Source organism: Rhopilema esculentum, chromosome 11, assembly GCF_057945365.1.
Source record: "Rhopilema esculentum isolate cy_ngs chromosome 11, ASM5794536v1, whole genome shotgun sequence".
Classification (NCBI taxonomy): Eukaryota; Metazoa; Cnidaria; class Scyphozoa; order Rhizostomeae; family Rhizostomatidae; genus Rhopilema; species Rhopilema esculentum.
Window position 1 is genome coordinate 4,485,156 of NC_142825.1, and position 24,819 is coordinate 4,509,974.

The 24,819-nt window shown below is 35.5% G+C and overlaps 2 protein-coding genes across 2 annotated transcripts; one reads left to right on the forward strand and one right to left on the reverse strand.

Moving 5' to 3' along the window:
- Positions 1–180: 180 nt before the first annotated feature.
- LOC135693514 (tudor domain-containing protein 5) lies at positions 181–24,757 on the forward strand. Its single transcript, XM_089111162.1, has 21 exons — positions 181–525; positions 2,712–3,206; positions 3,721–3,893; positions 4,587–4,643; positions 4,982–5,120; positions 5,470–5,659; positions 6,318–6,384; positions 6,791–6,874; positions 7,017–7,148; positions 8,476–8,559; positions 10,951–11,086; positions 11,756–11,938; positions 12,478–12,535; positions 12,650–12,997; positions 15,297–15,411; positions 15,922–16,001; positions 16,878–16,946; positions 18,958–19,063; positions 19,738–19,788; positions 20,958–21,016; positions 22,874–24,757. The coding sequence occupies exons 1-21, from the start codon at positions 294–296 to the stop codon at positions 23,004–23,006; spliced, it is 2,991 nt and encodes a 996-aa protein (XP_088967288.1). The 5' UTR covers positions 181–293; the 3' UTR covers positions 23,007–24,757.
- Positions 23,782–24,807, reverse strand: LOC135693516 (grpE protein homolog 1, mitochondrial). The gene is made up of 2 exons (XM_065212032.2): positions 24,553–24,807; positions 23,782–24,331 (listed from the first exon to the last, which is right to left on the reverse strand). The coding sequence occupies exons 1-2, from the start codon at positions 24,805–24,807 to the stop codon at positions 23,912–23,914; spliced, it is 675 nt and encodes a 224-aa protein (XP_065068104.2). The 3' UTR covers positions 23,782–23,911.
- Positions 24,808–24,819: the final 12 nt, after the last annotated feature.

Genomic DNA, 24,819 nt, shown 5'->3' on the forward strand with positions numbered 1-24,819 from the left:
TCAATAAAACGCCATAGGGAACCTCAGATGGCAAAAACCGTCAATTGAAGGGGTCCAATTCGAGAATATACCGTAGCAGTGGGGGCTTTTTCGAGGGGGGGGGGCTATTGACAATTTGTAGTTCTAGGGTGGGGGCTTATTCGAGGGGGAGCGGCAATTCGAGTATTTACGGTATGTTATGAAAACACCTTCGTAACAGCAACAACAACACTTATCCTCGTGGTTGATCGAAGAAGTACGAGAGCAATAAATAATATGGCGGCAAAAGGAATATAGGCGTGAAAATTTTCAAAATGGACAAGACCCCGAAGAAAAAAGAGGATGTAAAGAAAGAAGTAAGGTCTTTACTGCTATCATCGCCAGTAGGACTTAGTTTACAAGACCTGTTGTCAGATTATCGATCGATGATAGGCTCCCACTTGCCATTCCAACAACTGGGATATTCTTCTGCGTTAGAATTTATCAAAGACATTCCCGATGTTGTGTACCCTGTATTCCGTGCTGGAGGTGTCATGTACCTGGAAGGTTAGTTTTTAATTGTTCCCATTTTTATAATTTTACTTTAAGGTGAATTTTTGGATCCCGCCCAAAAAAACGAGAAGACATTATATGGCGTCTTGGCCTTACGCTGGATCATTACTTGCAGCATAATCGCCGTACAAAATTGTTTGTTAAATGAGTTTTAGTTACCATTGATATAAATTTTTCGCTTCTCTATCTCGTTAAGGAAAAAGCAGTCACTTTCTTGTTTTTTTGCACTGCATTACTTACTGCAATACATAAATTTGGATTTATTCCAACTTGAAAATTTTTGCTCAGTTTGGTCCTTTCTTATAGTAAATTTCAAACTGCATTTGATGTATTTATAGTCCAACTACTAAGTCTAAGTCTAAGTACAAACTATAAGTTTGATGAAAACAAGGTTTTGTTGATTGGGGTAAAAAACTATGGTAAAATGACAAAAAATTTGGGTCGAATTTTAGCTGTTATTATTGAAACTATAGCTCATAATTTCATTAGAGGAGATTTGGCTAAAAAAAGAGAGATCACCAGAATTTATTGAATTGTATAAGCAACATATTATCGCATAAAAATTATCACAAGAAACTTCTCCATAGCAATTTTTAGTGTTTTTTGTTAGTTTGTCAGCCAGGGTGCATTCCATGTCAACTGTAAGTCAACTGTACGCCGAAGGTCTACCGGGACATTTGTTTAGGTATGCCAAAAATTTAAAAGCAGTTAGTAAAACAATAAACATTGTTGCGCCAGACAAAGAAAACTGATTATTAGAGAAAACTGTGGTTTATTAGTCTTTATTTTATGTTAACAATGTACATGGCTTCATGTTTAGCATGCCAACTAATGAAAATTTTAAGTATGCAAACTCGTTTTTTATTTGTTTGCACTCTGAACGCCAAAAAACCTGGGTGTACGCTGAAGATCTTCGGGCCTAAGTACATGGAATGCACCCTGGTTTGTAAGCACTAGCAAAACACTTTTTGTCATGAAGAAAGTAATTTTTGAAACTTTTATCAGAATAATAATACCTGTGCTAAAGGGGAAAAAGGAGAAACTGGAAGAAAATTTAAAAAAATTGAGAAAGGATTTTTTTTGTATTTGTAAGCTAGCAAAAACTGGATTTGCCCAGCAAAACTGGAAGAGTTGACAGGCCTGCATAACTTCCTTCAGGCAACATTATCTGTGTGAACTCTATTATCATAACGAATGGGAAAATTATGAAAAAGAATATGATATGCAATACAATATTGCATGACTAATCCTTGAAATAATCTAAAAAGGTTTTTGAAATTAAAGAGCTAGGAGCATTTCAAACAACAACAAAGTGTTTGTTGCTATTCCCTAATTGCCTTTAGCCCATTTTCATAGCTAAATATATTGGCATTATATTCAAGTAAATTACAATCCATTGTTATAAGATCACTAAATAGAGTGAGAAGCTTATTGCTGGATATTGAAATGTGATAATGTTCAAATATTCTTGTATTTTGGTATCATTGAAAAATTGTGCTAAAAGGGATATACTGGCAATCTGATTCAACAAGCAATCTTTTTTATTCGGGTTTGACTGACTGGTCTACCTGCTAATTCAATCAGACAAAATTGATGAGCTGAAACAATGTTTTTTTAAGCAATGGCTCAAAACTCAGTTGCATCTTGAGTTAAATGTCATATACAAGATGGTAGAGTTTTTGGGGCTGATCTCCTGTTTTGCTGCAAAATTAACCAATTGTTTACTTCTTGCTGCTATTTAAGATATCTTTTGCAAGGATCCCCTTGTTTTTTATGAAACATCACTTGTCAAAAACACCTAGCTGTCCTGCATGAACAGCTGTAAGGAAGCGGAAGAACTTTGAAGTAAAGGGGCACTGCTGATGAGGTGTCGTGCTTGCTTAAATAGTCATTATGAAATATTTATTTTGGCATGCAATTTGCACATGATGCAATAATTGATAAGAGTAAAGTTTAATGTCTTGAACATTTCATAAGACTGGCCAGTCTAAACTGATTGCTGAAAAGGTTTTTTGCAATTTTCATGAGAAGTTTATACTGTAGATAACTGATCATGTATTTCAGTCTTGAGAGTAATTAATTGTATCAGTTTAAAGACCTGCAAAATGCACTACATTTTATGATAGACGTTGATATATTTTCTTGTTTATGAATTCAGATTTTTGTATGTACCTTTTTAGCTGTTGCTGATAGCACAACTGTACATATAAAGAAACTAGTTTTGCAGCAAAAGAAATCTGGAAAAGTTAGAAGCATTAGAAAAACTCCTGATGAATCAGTTAGACGGCCTCCTCCAAAGCCAATTGTTCCTGCACTTGTTAGAATGAAAATTAAAGAACTTCTCAGATCATCTCCTGAAGGTATAGAAGCAAGTTTGTTTGGCACAGCATTCAAGAATCGATTTGCTGTAGAGATTGATTTTCAAAAACTTGGTTTTCCTTCCTTGAAGCGACTTCTTCAAGAGTGCTCAGACTGTATTAGAATTGTGAAGAAAAATATAAATGGAGTTAATAGTGAGGTTTTGTTTCTGGGACAAAGAAAGGATAGCTCAAACTCTTTAATAGACATGAAAGATATTCCTCCAAGAAGACAGAGATCAGCACTGGAATCTAAATCAAAATCTTTGGAGAAGCCATCAGCCAAAAGTGATATTTCTAAGCTACCTACAAATTGTGGTATGTTTCATCTGATTGTTTGGCTTAGTAATATTCTTTGCTTGTTTTAATTTTCATTGTTTCTTTACTTCATATGTTTAATTTTTTTGTTGGCAATATTAGGGTAAGTCCCAGGTGCCTATAGCAAAGCCCTAACAAGAGGAAGGAGGAAGAAATTGGAAGAGAGGGAGGAAAGAACAAGCTGTCAATTTGTTTTAATAAAGACAGGTTTTAAGAATCTGGGCAGCAGGAAGTGGGTAAAACATTCTGCTATGAATATATTAACAGCAATAAGAGGTTATTTAGAATAAACTGAATGGTGGGGCAGTAATTAATGAATACAATAAGTTGCAAATTAATGTACATTTAATCTTGGGATAAGGTCTTGTATCTTGGCATGTTGATCTTGGGATGAGGTCTTGTATAGGCATAAAAGAAAAGTGTGAAAATGTTTCAGTTTTAAATTTGTTTGTAAATGCTATGATACATTCTTTAAATAATATTCAAAAATAGATTTTGAATTGTTTTTTAAAAGGCAAGCAGAAGAAACCTGGAAATGCTTTGACAAAAGATATGAAATCATTGATGGATTTAGAACCAGAAATAGTCCCCCAAAACATAAAAAATTCTCAGTTTGTGCCAAGGAAACAGAGTGGAATCACATCACAATCTGGTGTGTCAGACCAGCTAAAAATGGAGATAAAGGATGTAAGTTTTGTACATAAAAAATGGTCATATTAACAGAGGGCAAGATGGCCATTGCCCCTAGATAATTTTGAGAAATATCTTGAAACTTGATCTTTTCAATTAACATAAATCTCAGTTCAGTACAAAACTGTATCAATTATCTTTAAGCATTAAAATTTTGGCTTTTAGGAAAATACAGTGCACAGTATCTGCACTTGAAAATGGGTATATATATGCAATGCAACCCTTGGAAAATTTGCTTGGAAATGTGCTTTGTTTTGATTTTTTCAAATACATTGCAGATATTTGCCGACTTCAAAGGCATCCCCCCATCCAGTGGCGGCGCCAGGGGGTGGTATGGGGGGGGGGTAATTACCCCCTACTTTTTACGAAACATGGTATACATATTTTGTTTAAAAACGGGTTAAAAAGCACTAGGTAGGGGTGAATCATATTTCCTAAGGAAATTTGACCTGGTACAATGCACTGAAACGAGGCGATTAGGGCGTGGTCTCACTGGTCACGCCCATTACCCTCCCACTCGGCAGTAGCTGGCGCCGCCACTGCCCCCATCAACTTTGCAATAAAATCCCCTCCCCTATAGAGCCACCTTCTAGAACCTAAAGAATCAAATAACCCACAAATAACCCACTTATATGATTCCAGCTGGAAGCTCCATCAAACAGAGATGATAAAGTCTTTTTGTTGTTCTAGTTACTGGAGGGAAAGAAAAATGGAATGTGGCTGGCTAGACTCCCTTTTGAATACAAGGTAAGAGGATTTGATTATTGTAAAGTTGCTAGAAATTATCAATTGCTGGATCAATCATTTGAATAAAAGTATTGGCAAAAAATGATAGCTTGTCTGCCAAATGCCAGTCGAGCTTTGCTGCAGCTGCTATGTTTCTTAGGAAGCGCAACTGCTTTTTGCAATATTTTTTCAAAAATATTCAACTCTTTTGTTGACATTGTTTGAAGAAAATTTACAGAGTTAGATTTGTAAGCTAGCATGTGTTTATTGTTCTTTTAAAGGCAAGAAGATTTGTTGTTTCTTGTTTGATATTTTCCTTTGCATTGGCATTTGCGTCAACTAATTGTATTTCCTTGCAGCGATGCTTCAAAAAAGAGCTTGACATGGCTGGAGCTGGCTATTACAGTCTGATAACAATGATGGGTTCAATACCAGATATTGTCAAAATTGAGAGGCCTGTAAACAATGGCGACTGGTTGCTTATTCCAGCAGCAGCAGGTTAGCATGAATTTTTCAAATATGCAAGGGTGGCAACACTACAAGGGTAAATCACCAACCCTTGCATATTTTTCCTTGCCAAAGCCACGCAGGTGTGGAATAGACAAAGTTAGCCCTCTCAAAAAAGTGGCCCTGACTCTGCCCTTAATGTGATCTTCACAAAAACCTTTTTGTCATGCAGGCATTCTTGTAGTGTTGGTGATTTAAGTTTTAAAATCTCATTGCTGTGCAATAACATTGTAGCATGACATTTCTCCGCAGTTAGAATTGTAATGTACAGTGTCATAGTGGAATTGATATATTTATTATATACTGGTGCTCATGAAGTTAAGTTTTTTAATACTTTTAGTCAAAGAAATTGGAGAAGAAGATCCGCTGCCACCTGATGCTGTGAAATATGATGGAATTTATCAGAAGCTTTCGCATCCAACAGAAGGACAAATAGAAATATTTATTGTCCAGATAAACAGCCCTGACTGCTTTTATTTTCATTGGTGTAAGCAGAAGGCATCTCTTGATAGACTGATGAGTGAAATGAGGTCTGCATTCTTTTTCTATTTGAATATATAATTGCTATGGTAGAGTAAAGGACGTCAGGTTCAAGCCTGCTGTGTTTTCATGAAAAACAGTTTTGTCTACTTCCGACGACGATTTTGATTCCAAAATGTTTTCCCTATATCTTGTTTGGGAGATAAGACGACTTCTGTCTTTGCCAAAACTAGCGAAACATTTTTAGCATTTGTGGCAGGCTGTAACTTAAGCATAAAAAGGCCTAACATTGGTTTTATTCAAAGAAACACCCTGTTGAAAATGCAGAAAGTGACAGGAAAATGAATTTAGAGTGGGCAGTTTTGTTTTTGGATAGTTGAGGTTTCTAATCAGGAAGCTACTGTGATGTGCAGTTATTGAAATGATGATGTGCCTACACTGAATTAGCCCAGGAGAAAACCAGAATTAAACGCCTATTTCTATATGTCTATGCAGCACAACCTATATCCATTTCATTGGTCCATAACAATGCAATTTGTTTAGAATGTATTTTTTGATGTTTTGAACTGATGATTTAAAAAGCCATTAATATTTACAAGCACAAATTCAGACTAAAATTTATCACAAGACCATAGCGTCCACGCCTCTATTTTCTTAACTGTCATTGGCTTAAAACTGAATTTTAACTGCAATATGTTTGTTTTGTAGCGATTTCTACAAAACTGTTTCTTCTCAAAATTACATGTTGCCTGCAAGTCATCGGAAAACTGGCCAGGTATTGTTATTTTACTTCGCTACTCTTTCAAAGTTTTAGCTTTCTTTAGAAAATGACTTCAGTTGTAGGGTAGCAACATTTTGCTCATGCATGAGGTGAACATGGCCATAAGCTTCATTTTTTATTGACTTGAGATACGCATGGCTAATTCTTTCATTATACTGTGAAATTACTAAAATCCCAGAAAGAAATAGTAATTTAAAAGAAAGACTTTATTTTGTTCTGGTCGGCAATTACAAGTGAATCGAAACACTAGCTGCTAGTACTCTAGCGATATCGCTCTTTATTCTTGTATATTATTGAAACTGTAGCAAAAGTTGGCAATATGTTGTGTTGTTATAACACACAGTTTACAATAAGTCTGGTGTCTGCTTTATGTTGTTAAGCAATACTTTCCCATGCATAGGTGTGCTGTGCAGTGTACGAAGAAGATGGTGAATGGTACAGGGCAATGATTGTTCATTCTCTTTCAGATAGTGAAGAAGTTGAGGTAACTTGCTGCTTTCCTTGAGAAAGTTATTGCTAAATTCCTTGAACAAAATGATATCTGTTTAATTTCTTGTGATTGTGATGTTTAGAGTTTCTTCATGAAAGTATTCTCAACCAATGATTTGGTCGTGTTTTGCTTTCAGGTCATCTTCACAGATTACGGAGACAAAGCGACTGTTAGATCAACCAACCTGAGGCTGCTACGAAAGGACTTTCTTGAGCTGCCTGCCATGGGCCTCAAAGGATCTCTCGCGAATATCAAGCCCCTCAACTCGGTAAGAATACAATTCTTTTGAAGTCATGCCAAAGGTAGGGGGTTCAGGGTTCCCCTAAGACCCAATGATATCTTGAACTTCGTCAACTCTCTTGTTGTCTATTACTTGCATGCCAATAGTCTTGGGAAGGTTTGAATTCAAATGGGGATTTTCCAAATGTCACTGAATATATCGAGCTTTTTTTAGCTTCACAACGTATATTTAGTGAAATCTTGTTTTTTATTTTTAATTAATTTCTTACTCGGAGAAAAACATTAGCAAATACATTCCACCAATTAAAATAGTATAGCCTTCTCAGAAAACATTGCCACATCCCTCATCAAATCAGGTCTTGAGGCTCATTTCCTCATCACAGGAAGCAACTTCAGGCTGTTGGTGCATCAGCACAAGTTGCTTCACCTAACCCATCCGGAAACCTAACCTTTGATATGGCTTAATAGACCCATTTACAAGCTGCTTAAAGTTCTGGACAGGAAATAGACAAGAAAAATTCACTTTTCCCCACCAGAGAGCCGATGCACCAGTCCTACCTTAGTTACCTTAGATATCAGAGGGAGATAGAAAACATGACTGAATTAAGAGCCTAGCCTTTCCTAAACGAAAAATAACAAGAACTTTGAAATGAACCCCGTGATGTAAATAGGCCCTAGCCTAATACAATGGAATAAACAAGGATTTGAAGAAACACACTACGCTTGATATCAAAAGGGGAGGGAGGAACGGGAGAAGAAAACAGTGTGGAGAAAGCATACGAAATAAGCACAATAATTCGGACCCAAAGCAATTAAATACACCCATCTGATTAAATTTTATTTGATCAGCATTCATTTTCCTTCCTAACACTGATTAAGTTAATTTCTTGATATCTTGCATTCTTGTTGTAATTCTTACTAACTTTTTTAAACGATGTATACTTACTCTTCAATGTACTTTGATCATTTTTTCACCTTGAAAATGCATGGCGTTTCTTATTTTGCTCTTTGGGAATTTTTAGTAGTCAACTTGTTTACTTGGTTTCCAAAAAACTCTGCATAGTAGCTAAAGTTGACGGTTTATTTGAAGATTTAAAGCTACAGCATCAATGCCTTTACCTCAGAAAGCTACCATAATAAGCAAAATTAAGCTTATGTTTATCAAATGAATAGTTTGCAGCTCAATTAACTTTTTACGATCAGGCACCAAGTGTGAATCGCTAAAGTTTGTTTGACAATATGTCAATAGAATTAAATATCTCAATCTTTATTATATATTAAACCAGCATTGAGTAGTTTCGCTCCATTTCTATGAAACTAGTATGTATTTTTGATGCAAGGTCGTTTTTTGGCAGAACACATGGGCACAAGAAGCATCTACACGGTTCTTTGAATTAAGCAAAGATAAAGTTTTACTTGGCAAGATTCACAATTATGAGGTAAGCAGTTTAAGCTTATAAACAGCCATTCTTTCTTTATTTTTAGTGTGTGCCACCTAAAAATGTATCATGTAGCCAACAGTTCAATTGATTAAAAGCTAATCAAAAAAATTTGTATGAATCATTCAGAGTTTTTGCATCAAATAGATTTTTCACGAAATAGTTCCATTTTCAGGGTTATTTAAAGTTTGATGAATAGATAATATAGTCTCCTGACATCCTCTTACTGTTTGATTTATATCAATTTTGAATCAATTAGACAAAGGATTGCTCCTGCAGGCAAGTATACACATAAGATTTCTAAAGAATAAAAATGACAGGAAGGCGGAGTTTTTAGAATAAAATGCCGGTGGCTTTATGTTTTCACGGTCGTTATGTAAAGTAATTATTATGTACAGTCCTCGAAATAGGCTCTAGGGGCCTTTTAGTCAAACAAAATTTTGAAATGGGGTTTTTTTGAGGGGGGCTTTTTCGAAGGTAGGGTCTTTCTTACAGCAACCAAAGGTATGAGCAGGGCCAATTTTCTTGTTCTATTTAAGGCTTGTCAGTGCGCTTAGAAATGAAGATATACCAGGATACTATGCCTATTGTTGTTCAGGGCTTCTTGGAGGAAGAGGGCCTATTCATGGAAAATTCTTTAGGGTGGGGGCTAATTCGTAAATTTGCAACTGCATGGGTGCAATTTATTGTGGTACCTTTTTGCAAATTAAGACATATTCTATCACATCCAGTTGTTCATATATCAACCTTCACATACGCAAAGTTAATGAGTGTTCGTAACTACATTAAGCTCCTGTTCAGGGTTTATTTTAACGTGCAGTGATAACCAATTTGTGTAGTGATAAATCGTTATTGTGCAGTGATAAACTCAAATTTTGTGTAGTGATGAAACTAGAATACAGAGATTTTTGGCATTGAAAAAGCAAAATTTCAGCAACTGCCAGTAGACACATAAAGCTTACAAAACAGAATTACAATGTTAAAACGAGAACATAACAGTAGCAGTGATCATAATCTATGAAATCTCTTGAAAATTGTTCAGTATCTAAAAGCTATCGAGTTTTTTTCATTTTCCAGTTAGTTCGACGGGTGTGGTCATGAAAATTTTCTAAAGGTGACACCCAAATTTTCAAAAATTTTGAATATATGCAGTGATAAAAATTCCTAAAAATATACTCTGCTCCTGTTGAAAAGCTATTGCAAAAAACTGTTTGTTGATCCAAATTGCATCTCAAATGGTCTTTCTGTAATTGATGTTTTTCAAAACCTTTCCCTACCCAGTTATTTTATCCTTCAAACAGGCATCTGAAGTTAAGAGTGTGTTGTGCACCTGTAGTAGGCATGATTGTATAACATATTCTTTGCAGCCGTTAAATTCTTTTAAGGCAGCTTTGATACTTTCTCACAAATAGCCAATCTCGTTTTTGCTTATTTTGTGATTGAAATTGTTGAAACTTTAATGTAAGCCTCAAATTTTGGTGCACCCTTCAAATAGTTGCTATCTATAGCTGTTTGATTTCCAAAAATCAGGAAAAAAGAAAAAGTTGTATTAAACACCCACTTTAAAATTTCTTGAAACGAAAGGCCACTGACAAAGTCAATACTCAGCGATACAGCTATGGGTCTGTGTGACATCTTGAGTGACTTCTTGTGCTAAGGACTACTTGAGAGTCTTGAGTGACTACTTGAGAGACAGGGAATTATAGTCACTGCCAACATCCTTTACTCCCATAGTACAGGGAATCTGGTATCAGATCTGAGATTCATTGACAATAATTGAATCAAAGACTGACTGGCTGTTTACAAAAGCCATTTATGTGTGCACTGACTGCTCTTGCGTATCATTTTCAAAATTATTTAATGCCCTGATTGTCATGTTATGGACTTGAGAAAGAGAATATAATACTTAATAAAGAACAGGATCATTGCATAAATTAAAATAAATACTTGAATGGTGATTTGCACTTATAAACTTGATGAATATAAGGGGATTTTAGTTTCCGTTTGGGCTTTGTATGTGAAGGGTACCAACCTAAATTGCATCCTGACCATCTTTTTGGGCAGAGTTACTTTGAGATTCACACAGTGGCGGATTTAAGGGGGGCAACTAGGGGCAGTTGCCCCTCCCTCCACAAGTTGAAGTAAGTTTGGAAATTTCCGCCCCTTTTGAAGAATGAGAATAAGGTGAAAAAGTTTCTGAGACCGATGAGTTAATTTGCTTCAAGGATTACCTCAAAGTTATGATGTTTATTCTGAAAATGGATCTGAAGTTGTTGTATACAGCGTACTCTCGTCACCAATTTTTGGAAATTTTTCAGCGCCCCCCACTGCCGACTGCCCCTCCTTCAAATTTGTTCTGAATCCGCCCCTGCATTTACATTAATTTTTTAGGATGGAATTCTGTCATTGAACCTTGCTGATACAAATTTCAATAGAACTGTCCACATAAATGATGTATTGGTTGTTGAGAATCTTGCCTGCTATGATAAGATGCAAAGAGAGCCTCTGATGCATCTGCAGTTAAATGGCAAGTAAACATTTGTATACACATATAAAGTTTCTGACTCTTGAAGTATTTATTACAAGGTTTGTGAAGTCAAATATGCAGAAGAATGTTTACACAAGTACGAATATTTACTTTAAGGGATCTTTTTAAGGGCGTATTGGGTGTGATTCTCTCAATAGACTGAAAAACTTATCTGTAATTGTAATTGAAAATTTAAGTAGTATTCTTATCCGTTTTATTTTCTTTGTGAAATAGAAAACGGGCTTTATGCAATTTTTGATCCTCATTAGTCATAAAACCTCTTGAACGAGGCCTTAAGAAGACTTATGGAACAAAATTTTACGTGTTTTAGTATTTTTGGAAAATAAGCATGAATTGATAACACTTATAATGAGGATGAAAGAATATTTCTTCGCAAGTTCTTAGCACAAAAATTGTTAGCATTTTCTCTATTGTGTCCGAAATGTTTTTTCATATCTTGATGTTGTTTTTGCACCAAATTTTAATACAAGTGTGTTGAAAATGTTAACATACAGAAATGGTCATTAGATGCTATCTCAGTACCAAATATTTTGAGGGTGTGATATATTTTTACGGTATGTGTTGTACAATATTTTTTGGAATTTTGAGTGTTGTTTTAACATTGAGTACAAAATAGAATCTGTGTTTCATTTGCTGCATATTTTCTAGGAATGGGACAAGCAAGTCATGCTGCAAAACCGGTGTCTCCTCTCATGCCAAATCCAATTTCACCTCTGCTTCAAACAACATCATTTGCTAATAATGCTGCAAGTTTGCAGGCACTACAGCAGCAAATTGCATTGATGAATTCCATGCAGTTGACGAACATGCTTTATTCATCAATGCAGCAAAGTGAGTTTTTTATAAAGTTTTCATTTCAGTACCACGCATGTGCCGCAGCTGTGCTTAAAAGGACATATCCTGATGCATTTCGCTGGCCATTTAAATTTCTCATTGGTTGTTGGAATAAACAATAAACCTATTGTTACGTATTCAGCCAGCTAATTCTCAATGTTTTCTCGATCATAAGCGAACTGCAATGCCTATCGTTAACTCTAAATGTTTGACTGACGGGACATAGTACCTTTAAAAGTTGTACATATTTGTCTAGAGGTAAGTCAGGGACACCAAAAATGCCATGGATTAGAATAACTTATTTTTCTTGGGAAAGCAAAAATTGTTTGAATGATGAAAAGTTTGAAATAGCTACTACAACATAGAATAAACTTAAATAAAATTTAGATATTGAAATAGGAAAATGTGTGTTTGAAACTGGAAAACTTTAAATTATCAGGCGATCAATTTGAATGTGGTTGCATTAGTTGAGCTTGGCAGTTACAAAGATAATTTTTTGTAAATACCATATTGCTGATTGATTTTTTTCTTTAAAGGTCAACAAGTCTTTCCTGCCCAAGTCATGCAGCAAGCTGTAATAAATCAGCAACAGAGGTAAAGTTTATAAATTTTGATTTGGTAATCAAGTGTTTTGAAATTATTCTCTTTAAGTAGATGCGTTGCATTTTATATTATTCTATCATTGACAAAACATTTTTACATTTTAAGACTGATACAAATGAGCAGTCTCCCAGCTACGCTGCCAGCAACATATCAACCACAGCACTTTGTCTTCAACCCAGTTACATCAGGAGTTGCCGGATTTCAGATGCATGAGCAAGAACAGCCAAGGGAGCTTAAAAAGACATCAAGTATAGACTCGTTAATAGAGTGTATCAATTCAGAGCTTGATGGAAAGACTAGCTCGGATGAGGAGACAAATGAACAAGTTTTGGGCAATAATGGCACTGAACCAAGAGAAGCAGAGGAGCAAGCTGCAGTTAGGTCGGAGAATGAGACTGCTGAAGAATCAGCTGATGAGGAGAGGAGACCTAGTGATATGCTCAAATTCAAAAGGTTGCCTGATTTATTTTTTTGCATTTTTGACAACATCATCTTTATAATCTTTACCACCGCCATTTTCAACCAACTTCATCGGTCTTTGAAAGTGGCTTTGAAAAAAACAAACATTTGAGAAAACTAAAGCTTTTCGTCTGATACCCTTCAGAGTTTATAGCGTCAAAACACAGACCGAAAACTCTACGCTAGGAAATATATATACCCAGTTGTGGATCGAAATAGGCCAGTCAGAAACGCGAGCACATGACTGTTGAAAGCTTGGTTGCTAGGTTGGAATTATACTTAGGGATTTTGTTGTATGTTTGAGGTCACGAGCCTCTATCAATCATTTGAGGAAATACCATCACATAATATAGGGGCCTAACTTTTTGCCTTTCAACAGGTCTGACCATTTCAGGCAAGCGATCAACCACTTGCCCCCCAGCACCCTCCTAAATTGCTCGGGAAGGCGATCAATCACCTGCCTCTCCACCAATTTTTATTTTCACTGCCCACCTTGAATTTTCCTGGCATCTTAAGCTACAGAATACTTGTTACATCTTAAAATTCTATCAATTTGGAAAACATATTTTGTTAATGTTGATCGCATAGAAATATCAAGTGTCATTTTCCACGAATTACTGCTAAGTTTGAATTTTGTCTCTTGTGTGTTTTTCAATGCCCTGTCTACTCATATACAAATACTTTTTGAAATTCAGATTTTTTTGTCTATTCTAAAAACATTTTGGCCGCTCCTCAACTACTTGTAAGAATAGCAAACACAGTTTTCTTACCAAGCACTTGTTTGATCTGGCCTGATCCTTAGCATTGGCGTTGATATTCGGTCACTTTGTGAACTATCATGCCTTGACATCTTTTTACTGAGACTATCTCGCAGACTGAACACCAAGAACACCACATCATTAAACAAGTCATGCATTTAAATAAAACACGATATCAACAACCTAAGCTGCACAATTTTATATTTCAGTTTTTGTTTTAAGACCTCTTGCCTTTAATATTTTCTTTCTAACTTGCTTGTTATTTTATAGATGCCTTGAAAGTACTTTATTGATTAATTTTACATTTGGTAAAAATCGCCACCTGACTCAAATATGGAAAGCAGTTTACCGCCTGCCTGCCAAAATTCTTATGGCTATGTCTGTTTATAGATTAATTCATCTTTGTTAGAGTATTGAGTGGCCCAAAGTCTAGGGCTTACTGGCAGGCCTAGACATTTAATATTCTTGTAGGTGAGCTGTGAATCGCTTGGTTGCTCAGTTGCTAATGTTGCTCAGTAGCATGGCGATGGTGTTATAACGATTTCGTATGGCATAAACGCAAGAGATGCAGGCCCTGCAAAATCTAGAGCATCACTGTTACTGTCAATTTTGAAAAAAACATGTCACAAGGCTGCTACGTTTTAAGCACGCCTTTGGTTTTTGTGTTCGTTTCTATTGCTCCTGAACCATCTGCTAAGATAACCGTTTGAAGTTAGTTATCATTTAGATATCGGTACATGTCGATGTGGATAAATGCTGCTGGATAAATGCTGAAATTACGCTGGTTTACTTTTTCACTACATTTGTTCCATTCTTGTATGCTGTTACCCCACCTCTGACAACCTCTTTGCACAAAGGATGTAAAAGTACAAAATCTTTGTTACAAAAGTTACAATTTTCTTCGATTTTTCCACCAATTTCTTGCCACTTTTTACGACTTTCCAACCAAGATTATTCCTCTTTTTGTAAGTTAGAATGTTTCTGGGCTCTAAAAATTTATGTTTCGATTTACTATCCATTTCCAAATTGATTCGTGACTATCATAACATAAAAGCTTTATGATAAAGCGCCTGACAGGAAAAAAATCTATAGTAAGAGTGTGAACACAGAAGAAATTGTTGTTAAAAAAATGAAACAATTAACACATGAGATTGTTAAAAAAGTTTTTCAGGATTCCAAGAAAATGAAAATGAATGGAAATTCAAGGAGAGCGATTCTCCCTTCTTGTTTAGTTTAGGAGAGCAATTCACAGCTCGTCTCAGGTTCTGAGGGTAATGTGGAGGTGAGCGTGAACTATCACTTGCCTCAAACAGCCAGGCCTGCTTGTGGGTTGCCTATTAACAAACATACATCCCCAGCAAATGCGAGCAGAAACCTTTTTGATACCTGCCATGACAAAAATCTTGTCCAAATTGTGTTTTTTTTTGGATTCCCTATCTCTCGCATCTTCTTCAAAGAGGTTCACTTAGTTAGGCTTTGAACGATTGACCAAGCTTTCTAAGACCCAAAAATGTAGGTTTCTGTTTTCATTCAAGGCTCCAAGTTCCAGAACCATACCAGCTGCATATTTTGAATTATGAAGGCAAGCCATATGTAACACGAGGTGAGGTGGCAGCTCTCCTTTGGCACAAAGATATCCTAAGGCAAATGGTAAGTTATTATGTTATGGGTCTTACTGGCTGAAGATTCCCTTAAAACAACAAAAGTTGCAAGTTGTAAGGCAGAAATCTTACAAGTTACAAAACGTACATAGTGCCTTTGTTGCTCATTTTGAAATAGTCATGGAAGTTGGCACCATAAAGACAAACAACGAATAGCTTACCATATACGATATACTAGTATTTAATCTTAAAAGTAATGATTTTCCTGAACAGTTTAAGTAGATTGACAGTCTGGATAAGCTATTATAGATTAAGTGTGATATAGACTTATTAAGAAAAATTTTGTAAACCATACATTTATACTTCAAAACACATTAAGCTGAAATTACACTACGCTCATTGCCCGATGATCAGACTGAGTGCGAAACTTGCAGTGACAACTTAATATGTCCTATTCTATACACCAAAAAGAGTGTACAGCTCTGCCTATACAGAACCAAGCACTTCATGAAAGACCCGTAAGCATAATGTGAAATTAAATTTTGCTCGTCCTTTGCAGCTTAGACAACAAAAGGTTGCAGTGACATCGATTGTCATCACCAGGGAAGATAATGAATCCCTGTTTGAAAGCCTTGAAATGTAAGTTGACCTACCTACCTTTTTATGCAATGAAATAACATGACTCAGATGCTGTTCGACCTTAAGAAGTGCATAAACTAATAAATATGATCATTGTCAAAACTTCTCAAGCTAACAGTAAATATTTTCAATTGGAAAATGTTGTTGCAGTGCTCTAAAATCCCTGCTCATCTAAGCCTAATGTTTGCATTAGGTCTGCAGTCCTTTCTGTCATCTGAATGGTTAAAAATACCTGCGTACACTGCATTTGCGTACACCGTACATCGTATACTTTAATATGTAGAAGAGGTAATTTTAAGCACATAGTTTAAAAAATGCAAAATATAAATTGTGTGAAGATTATCACACGCCTTGTCAAGGCTTCGAGTTACCATCTTAACAGGAAAAATTCTTAGGCCCTGTTTAAACGATAACACCTTACATGTTGTTGTTGCCGTTTTCATTTCATCTTGTATTTGGGGCACTGTTCATATGGGAATGCTGTAGTGCACCAGCATGCTATACTGCAGGTAGTTTGCCTTTGTTTTATCGAATCTGCACAGCGTTTTCATTTTGTAAGGGGTTCAACTAATTACAGAAGCAAAGAGATGTCTCAGATTGGTTTCATCCCAAATTTAGCAAAAATCAACAAATCAAAAGGGGCCAATTTGAGGATTTAAAATAGCAGTGGGGGCTTATTCGAGTGGGGCCTAATGAAAATTTGTATTTCTAGGGAGGGGGCTTATTCAAGGGGGGGGGCTTTTTCGAGGTGGGTCAATTCGAGGATTTATGGTACTTCTGCTTTCTGCGCTATTTTAAGGTGTAAAGTTGGTGACAGAATCCAGAATTGGAAGGGTTTTTTCTGCAGAGCCTTTTATTGTTAACGTATTGTTTTAGAGAAAAAGTAAAAGACATGGCGAGTGATGGAGAAGTCAAAGAATTTTTGACATTATACGAGCTTGAAAGGTAATTATTACTTAAGATTTTGCACACTGTTGTTATTGATATAACTGTTTAATGAACCAGCAAAACCTAAAGGGAATCAGCAAGTAGAATAAAACAAGAGAGGGAAATTTGAAGTTTGGGTAGCATATAATGGGTTAGAGGGTAGGAGAGTACAAAGTTTCAGAATGTGTCATGCATAAAGACGAGACAGTGTTCGGGTTCTAAATGCTTTAGGAAATTATTTGGACCTAAGCCCTCTTGCACTGCCCACATTTTCTGCGATTCCTGTTTAGAGTATTGCTGCACTAAGTGGGTCATGTGTTGTGGGTCCCTTTTGAATCACTAGTTTTATCTTATTTTCTGAAAGGTAATTCCCCACTGATAATAATAGATCTGTGCGAAATGGAGGACTCATTTGCCTTAAAACTAAAGATAATTTTGTTTTTAAGCAGTCTTCGTCGTTTAATGCGTGCGATCGTACGCGGACGCATCGGCACACGCATCGGCAAACGCATCGGCACACGCATTGGCACACACATGGCACCAATAATGCGAGCGATTGATCGCACGCATAAGTTGTATATTTGACCGTCGTTTTGGACCTCAATAAAATTGTTTTCTTCAACGAAATATTGGAAGTTTTGTTTTTCATTAGCTCAGCAACATCGGCTAATTCTTCAAATAGTGCCTATTTTGCTCTCTATCGTGGCTTATCGCTTTGCTTTGTTCAAATTCTCCCAGAAACATGGCGGTCGTTAGGCAGTGTCCAAGACTTTTACTTTCCCGTTTTCGCCATTATCGGGGAAAATATCGATAAAATTGCTCAAAGGAAGATGGGCTTTTTCATCATAGAACAGAGAGGCAGGCGACGAATAGACCCGCAGAAAGAAGATTTCCCGACAATCAATGTTAATACTAATCTAGTGGTGTAGATAGGAAAATTCACGAGAAATTTCGATTTTCCGACAGAACATTTATAAGATATTTTATTTTTTCAAAATTTTGTACATAACTTCACGTAAGTCACGTGTCTTATGACATACGATCATACTACTCGTAGATTTCTCTTATCTTTTCCTCTAAAAAAAGCATTTTTAAGTTCTATTCCTTATTGAAAGAGATTGCCAATCTTATTCAGAACAACAGAAGAGATCACCATATTCAGCTTTGAAATATTTTCTCTCAAAATGTAAGATTTGGATTTAAATAGAGAACCCTGTAAATTTCTGATCAGATCAGAAATTTTCCGACAAAACAGCAGTTTAGCTGTACAGGGGGGGTGGGGTTTCGCCCCGCCCTTTGATCCCCCTTAATCCATGCCATTGTACCAATCAATACTTCCCTATAGTTGCCCTGTAATATCGAATGTTCTCGGAATGAACACAGCAGAAACACTCAAGCTCTGTGCAAATTGCCCCAGGGCCTTGAGGTGTAGGGGGCCTTAGAAAGTAATGAATTCTGTTTTGAAATGAAACTGATTAAAAGTACCAAAATTATGCCCATAAACAGTAAAATATTTTAAGCGAATGAACGAATTTAAGCTTGTTTAAAGGTCGTGGTCGCAAATTTTTTCTGTTCGCTACGCTCGCAGGGCCCTAATTCTCTGCTTTTGCCCCAGGGCCTCCAAATTCTCTAGGCGGCCCTGCGTGCACGTTTGGAACCGTGACAAAACGGGCGCGGCTCGCCCTTTCGTTAACGCTAGCACTCTGGAGCCGAGCTAATTTTGCTCTGCCATCCGGAATGGTTTTGAGCCTGTTACGAAAGAAAACGAATTTTGTACCGTCGCGGTTCCGTTTTTGAACAGGACTGTTTAAACTGGGACCGAAATAGCCTGATTTTTAAGAGTGTGAATCGCAGGCATGAAAGAAATAATGCGTGTAGTTTGCCACACGCATGGTGATATCCTATTTACGAAGACTGTTTAAGGATAAATCAAATTCTTCATCTGAGAAAAAAATGAGTTTAAGACTATTGATTTGAGTTTTTTGATATTTTTTCTTATCTGAATATCCTTGTTATTTTATTTTCCAAGCTTGCCAAAAATCCTAGATGCCTTCAAGCATAAATCAGAAATGCTCAAGACAGTTATAAAGGATGAAATTAGTTGCTATAAGAATTCACCTGCAGACTATTGGGAGGTAAATCTTTTTTCTGTGAACTGTGATATTCAGCAAGAGTTAATATGTAACAACCAGTATGTCAGGAGCAAAATCCCATCCTTTAGTTCATTACCCTGATTGTGTCATGTCCTTTAGTTAATTTAACAAAAATTTAAAGCATAATATGAATAATATAATTTAAATGTTGATAAATGTATGATGTTGATAATCTGAAAAGAAGGCTTGTTGCTAAAATGGTCATGTCTTTATTGAATATAAAAGGACAGCTTTGAAATGAGATTAACGTTTTTGCAGTGAACACCCAATGCTTTGTTGATTAATATTTGTTATCCAGTATGATGTTGTTAACATTTCAAAGCTTCCCTTTTGTATTCAATTAGGGCATGACCATGTTACCAAAAAGCCTTCTTTTCATAAATAACATCACTTTGTTTGTGTTTTCTCTAAGCAAGATATTTGTGAAAGTTGAGTTTGAATTATGTGTATTCCAGCTATAACTTGGCATTTTTTTAAACTTTTATATTCAATAGCAGATAGATTCTGTGTTTGATTGTTCTGACCCCATATCACCCCATATCTGACCCCATATCTGACCCCATATCTGACCCCATATCTCACTCCAACAATAATTTGCACAAGATCAAATAATTATGTCAGTCACTGGTCATTGAAATTCATTCACCCTTTTTTAGACTGATGAGTCAATAGCTTCAGAAAGTGAAGATGTAGAAAGTGATTCCTTGGTAATTTTTATTTTTTCAATGCAGTTTCATATTTTGAGGATGTTTTCTACTTTTGCAAAGTACTTGTATAATACATATCATATTGACTTTCAAATTCTGCTGAAGGGATGATGACAAATTAGAAAAAAAGCTGGACTTTACAATTCTTGTTTGAGGAAGCAAAATGAACTCATATAGCAGAAACAAACAGCCCAGGCAACAAATTCACAACTGAAAACTACACCAGGGTCTTCAGCATTTTGTTAAGGTATTCCTTAACAAAAAGCAAGTTAAGGCAAAACTATACCAAGTGTTGTTTAATTACTACAAGATTACTTTTTCTGATCTTTACAAGTTTATGTGTAGTGGCTAAAGCGCCACTTATTGTGGTAAAACATCTCACAATCTCATTATTTGTTATAGAGGGCACCTAGGAATCAACAAACATGGGCAATGTGTTGAAACCTCTAGCCCTTCCTCCATTCATAACGAGCATATCTGTAGAACTAGGCACATAGCATCTGTTGAAAATTTTTCTATTCTCTCCAAAACAATTAATTCCTTTGATCTACTTATTCATGAAAGCCTTCTTATACCCGGGGACAGACCTTCGCTTAATTCCAAACAATCCGCTATTCCTATGATTCTGTTCTGACTTTCTTACTCGCATTGTTTTCATTGGTTGCCTTTATTCCTTGTTTATCTCTTTAGCTTGTTTATTATTCCTTGTGTCTTCTCTCACATCCAGATTGCTTCTCTGGCGTACAGCTTTATTGCATGGTTTATGATCCCCTTTGTTTAACCTTTCCGCATTTATAGTTGTTTTTTCGACTGTAATTATATACTGAAGATGACTCTAGCTAGAGTTGAAATGTTTAAATTAATTTAATATAATTGACTTGTCTATTTAATGGTAAAACAAGGAATTGTCTAATATCTGATTTGTTTATTTATCAAATCGTCATGATGTAACAAAAAAATTGTCAAATGTTTCAAGCATTATATCTTTTTTCTTTGTTATGATACTTATTATTAATTTTCAGATATGTCCCCAATGTCATGACATCAAATTTTCCACCAAATGAAATTTTTTTATTGCTTGGCAAGAACCTATGGCTTTTGAATAACAGTAATTTCCTTTGAAATTACTTCAGCACACAACTTGTGAAATTTTTACATCTTATTTACAGACTTTAGAACTTGAACTTGAGGAACTCCGCCTGCTATTACAAGCCATGCAGTTTCGAAGGTATGTATTACATATTCAATTACAGAAGTCTTCGGTTTTTTGTATAGCTTTAGTATCAATAGTTGCCATGGCTAATTGTTGAATTGGTGTATTGTGACCTCTTTTTTAAGAACACACTGGTTGTAATGTTGGGCTATTATTGTCTCTTTTTTTGAAAGTTTTATTTTTTCTAAAGAAAAATTTAACATTCAATAGCTTTTAAATGATTCACTGTTGATTTTAGTGGTTTGCCTATTTCAGGTGCTATATATATATATATATATATATATATCTATATATATATATATATTATCTATGGTTTAAATGGCTCTGATGAAGGCTTTAAAGCCGAAACAGAAGAAACTAAAAACTGCCTTGGCTACGGTGAGATCTCCAGTGTTGGCTTCGGAGATTCATCGCTCATTTCATTGGGCCGTTTGGCTCAGTGGAATGAGCGGGGGTTTTCGACGCAGCAAACTGGAGTTCGATTCCGACCAAGAGTAGTTCAATACAATTGGGCAGCACCCTTGTGGAAAGAATTTTCCTCCTGTCAGCATTTGCCTTATGATTATATATCTATGGTTTAAATGGCTCTGATGAAGGCTTTAAAGCCGAAACAGAAGAAACTAAAAACTGCCTTGGCTACGGTGAGATCTCCAGTGTTGGCTTCGGAGATTCATCGCTCATTTCATTGGGCCGTTTGGCTCAGTGGAATGAGCGGGGGTTTTCGACGCAGCAAACTGGAGTTCGATTCCGACCAAGAGTAGTTCAATACAATTGGGCAGCACCCTTGTGGAAAGAATTTTCCTCCTGTCAGCATTTGCCTTATGATTATATATCTATGGTTTAAATGGCTCTGATGAAGGCTTTAAAGCCGAAACAGAAGAAACTAAAAACTGCCTTGGCTACGGTGAGATCTCCAGTGTTGGCTTCGGAGATTCATCGCTCATTTCATTGGGCCGTTTGGCTCAGTGGAATGAGCGGGGGTTTTCGACGCAGCAAACTGGAGTTCGATTCCGACCAAGAGTAGTTCAATACAATTGGGCAGCACCCTTGTGGAAAGAATTTTCCTCCTGTCAGCATTTGCCTTATGATTATATATATATATATATATATATATATATATATATATATATATATATATATATATATATATATATATATATATATATATATATATATATATATATATATATTACTGCAGCGACTACAGAAGGCTGTGGCAAGCTTCGTACTTAAACGTTATGCCCATAAAAAAGATATCTTGAAACTTGGTTGGCTACCAATTGCAGAAAGACGGGAATTCAACCTATTAAAACTGACTTTCAAGGCAATTCACAACACTAACTGGCCTACAATTAATAAACTTGAGCTGCGAACTTGTAACAGAGTACTGCAAAGTAGTAACGAAACTCGTATAAGGCCATCACTAATAGCAGAAACTTTTGAAGATGCCGCTGCAAAGTGCTTTAACGCCTTACCTGGATCAATAATATCTCAGTCTAGCTTTACGACATTTTGTTCCAACTTTAAGAAGCATTTATTTGAAAAAGCGAGCAACAAATTGGACTAAAAAACATTATTTCTTCTTTTTTTCTAATTATGTAACTGTTGTTAACTTTTGAACCTGTAATTTCATTTTCCTTTAATTTTAGAGTTGAAGAGCCACATTTGTAGTGGATATGCTCGATTGTACCATTATTATTATTATATTATTATTATTATTATTATATGCTACCCTAGAGCATACTTATAAAAATTAGGTAAGCTAGATCACAGCTGCATCAGGATTGTTAGGGTTGACATTTCTGTTCTTTAAATTATCCTTTAGCAATATTACTTTGTATTCACAATTTGATTATATAACTATTTTTAAAGGAAAAGATTGGTGAATGCCCTTATGTCAAAAGCACCACCATTGGATACAGTTAATGAATTGAGAAGAGTGGAAGAAGAAGTAGAAAAGATCAGAAAGACTGTACAGATGAAAGAGAGCAGTATAAAATGTTAGTTATCTAGAAAACACTGAAAATTATTTTTGTTGCTGTTTTGTAATGTATGGAAACAACCTTGTTTAAACAAAAATTAGTTTTTTACCTTTATAAACTCCATTTGCTGTACAAACAAATATTTAGTAATAATTTCAATAAACATTTGGTTGGCTTTTGGTACAAAAATGAAAATTATTAAGCTGGAAATGCCTAGTACCATCCTTTGTAAAGAGTTGCTTTGGTTTTGTTAGTGTCGAGTAGCCATTCACGAGTGTAAATATAAATCAAATTAACTTGTAGTTGTATATTATACATTGCTTTCGATCGTATGTTCAGAAAGTTTAAATTTAGATGTCAGTAAGTTTGTTTTGTTCTTGTTTTTCCAGAAAGTTAAATTGAAAGTATAGACTATTTGATGAGATTATTTCTGTTTACTATCTGTGATACTTATAATATTTTGTAGCAAGAATTTAAAATAAAAGTATTTTTGAAACAAAAGGATACAATCATACCTATATTATATATCACTAAAATATATACATTTTTGATTATCATTGGCACTTACAAAGTTGATTTAGATTCGACTCCCAGTCACATTGGAGCTTCTTTATTAAGCATCTATAACAGTTTTCCACTTTTTATTTTATTCCAAGATTATATGTTAAAAAAAACTTCACAAAGAGGTTGTTTGATGTAGAAATGCTTCTTGAAGGTAACCCTTTGAATTCTTTCTAGATATAAATTTAGTGTTCTTTAATCTGTATTTTGTAGAATGTTACAGAAATATCTTCCATATTTGAATAAGGTATTTCATTTGTTTCCATTTTTATTTTTCTTGAAATACAAAATTGCTGCTGCTTATATGTTACTACACAATTTTTAATAATGCACCACCAGGTCAGAAACATATCATTTCAAACAATTTTTACTGCACAACCCCTACTAGAGCTGCTCTTAATGGCCTACCATGTAATTTGTAACCTATCTTTGTAACAACTGCTACAGTTCCAGACTCCTTGCCAGGGAAAGGCTGCATAAACAAAGCATCATGAAAATTAGGGTCAAATTTTTCACCAACTGGATCCAACTTCTCTAGACCATGTGTTTTAAATACCTTTTGTAACTGTGTACCAGTCATTGTTAATCCTTCAAATAGGCTATTTAGGTGTGGGTTCTTAGCTAATTCTTCCTTTGGTACACTTTCAGTTGCCTTTTCTAAAATATCTGCCACTTCCAATAAATCTTTTGCAAAACTTTGAATACCGTACAGTTTTGCATCTTCCATTAGTTTTTTGTTTCTTGTTATGATATTCTCGTTCTCTGCTAGTGCTCTCAAGTACTTATCCTAGGGTAGAATATATTAAAGAGGTGAATATAAGAATAAATAACCTTCTATTATAATAATGTATTTACGTAAGATGAATACATTGCAGGTACAAATCAGTAAGAAAACCAGCAAAATTAATATCGATCAATATTTTCCACCAACCAAATAAAGCATTCGTATTCTATACTTGGACCCTGAAATCAACACTACACTACACTGAAATCAACTGGTCAAAATACCTTGAAATCTGCAGCCGCTTGCTCTTTCTCGGCAATAACTTTGTCTTTTTCTGCTAGTAGTTTCTGCATCTCTGTTTCTTCCCCCGGTGCTTGCTCTTCATTTGCATTGCTTTCTTTACTACGTCTTGTTTGTCCATTGATGCTAAAAAACCTTGCAGCTTGCATATTGCATAATAAATTGCTTAAAGGTTCTCTTAACGATAATTGTTTCTGGAAAAAACTTGCAATCAGTCTTGATCGCCCAAGGTTTGCCATTGTTCAAGTTCG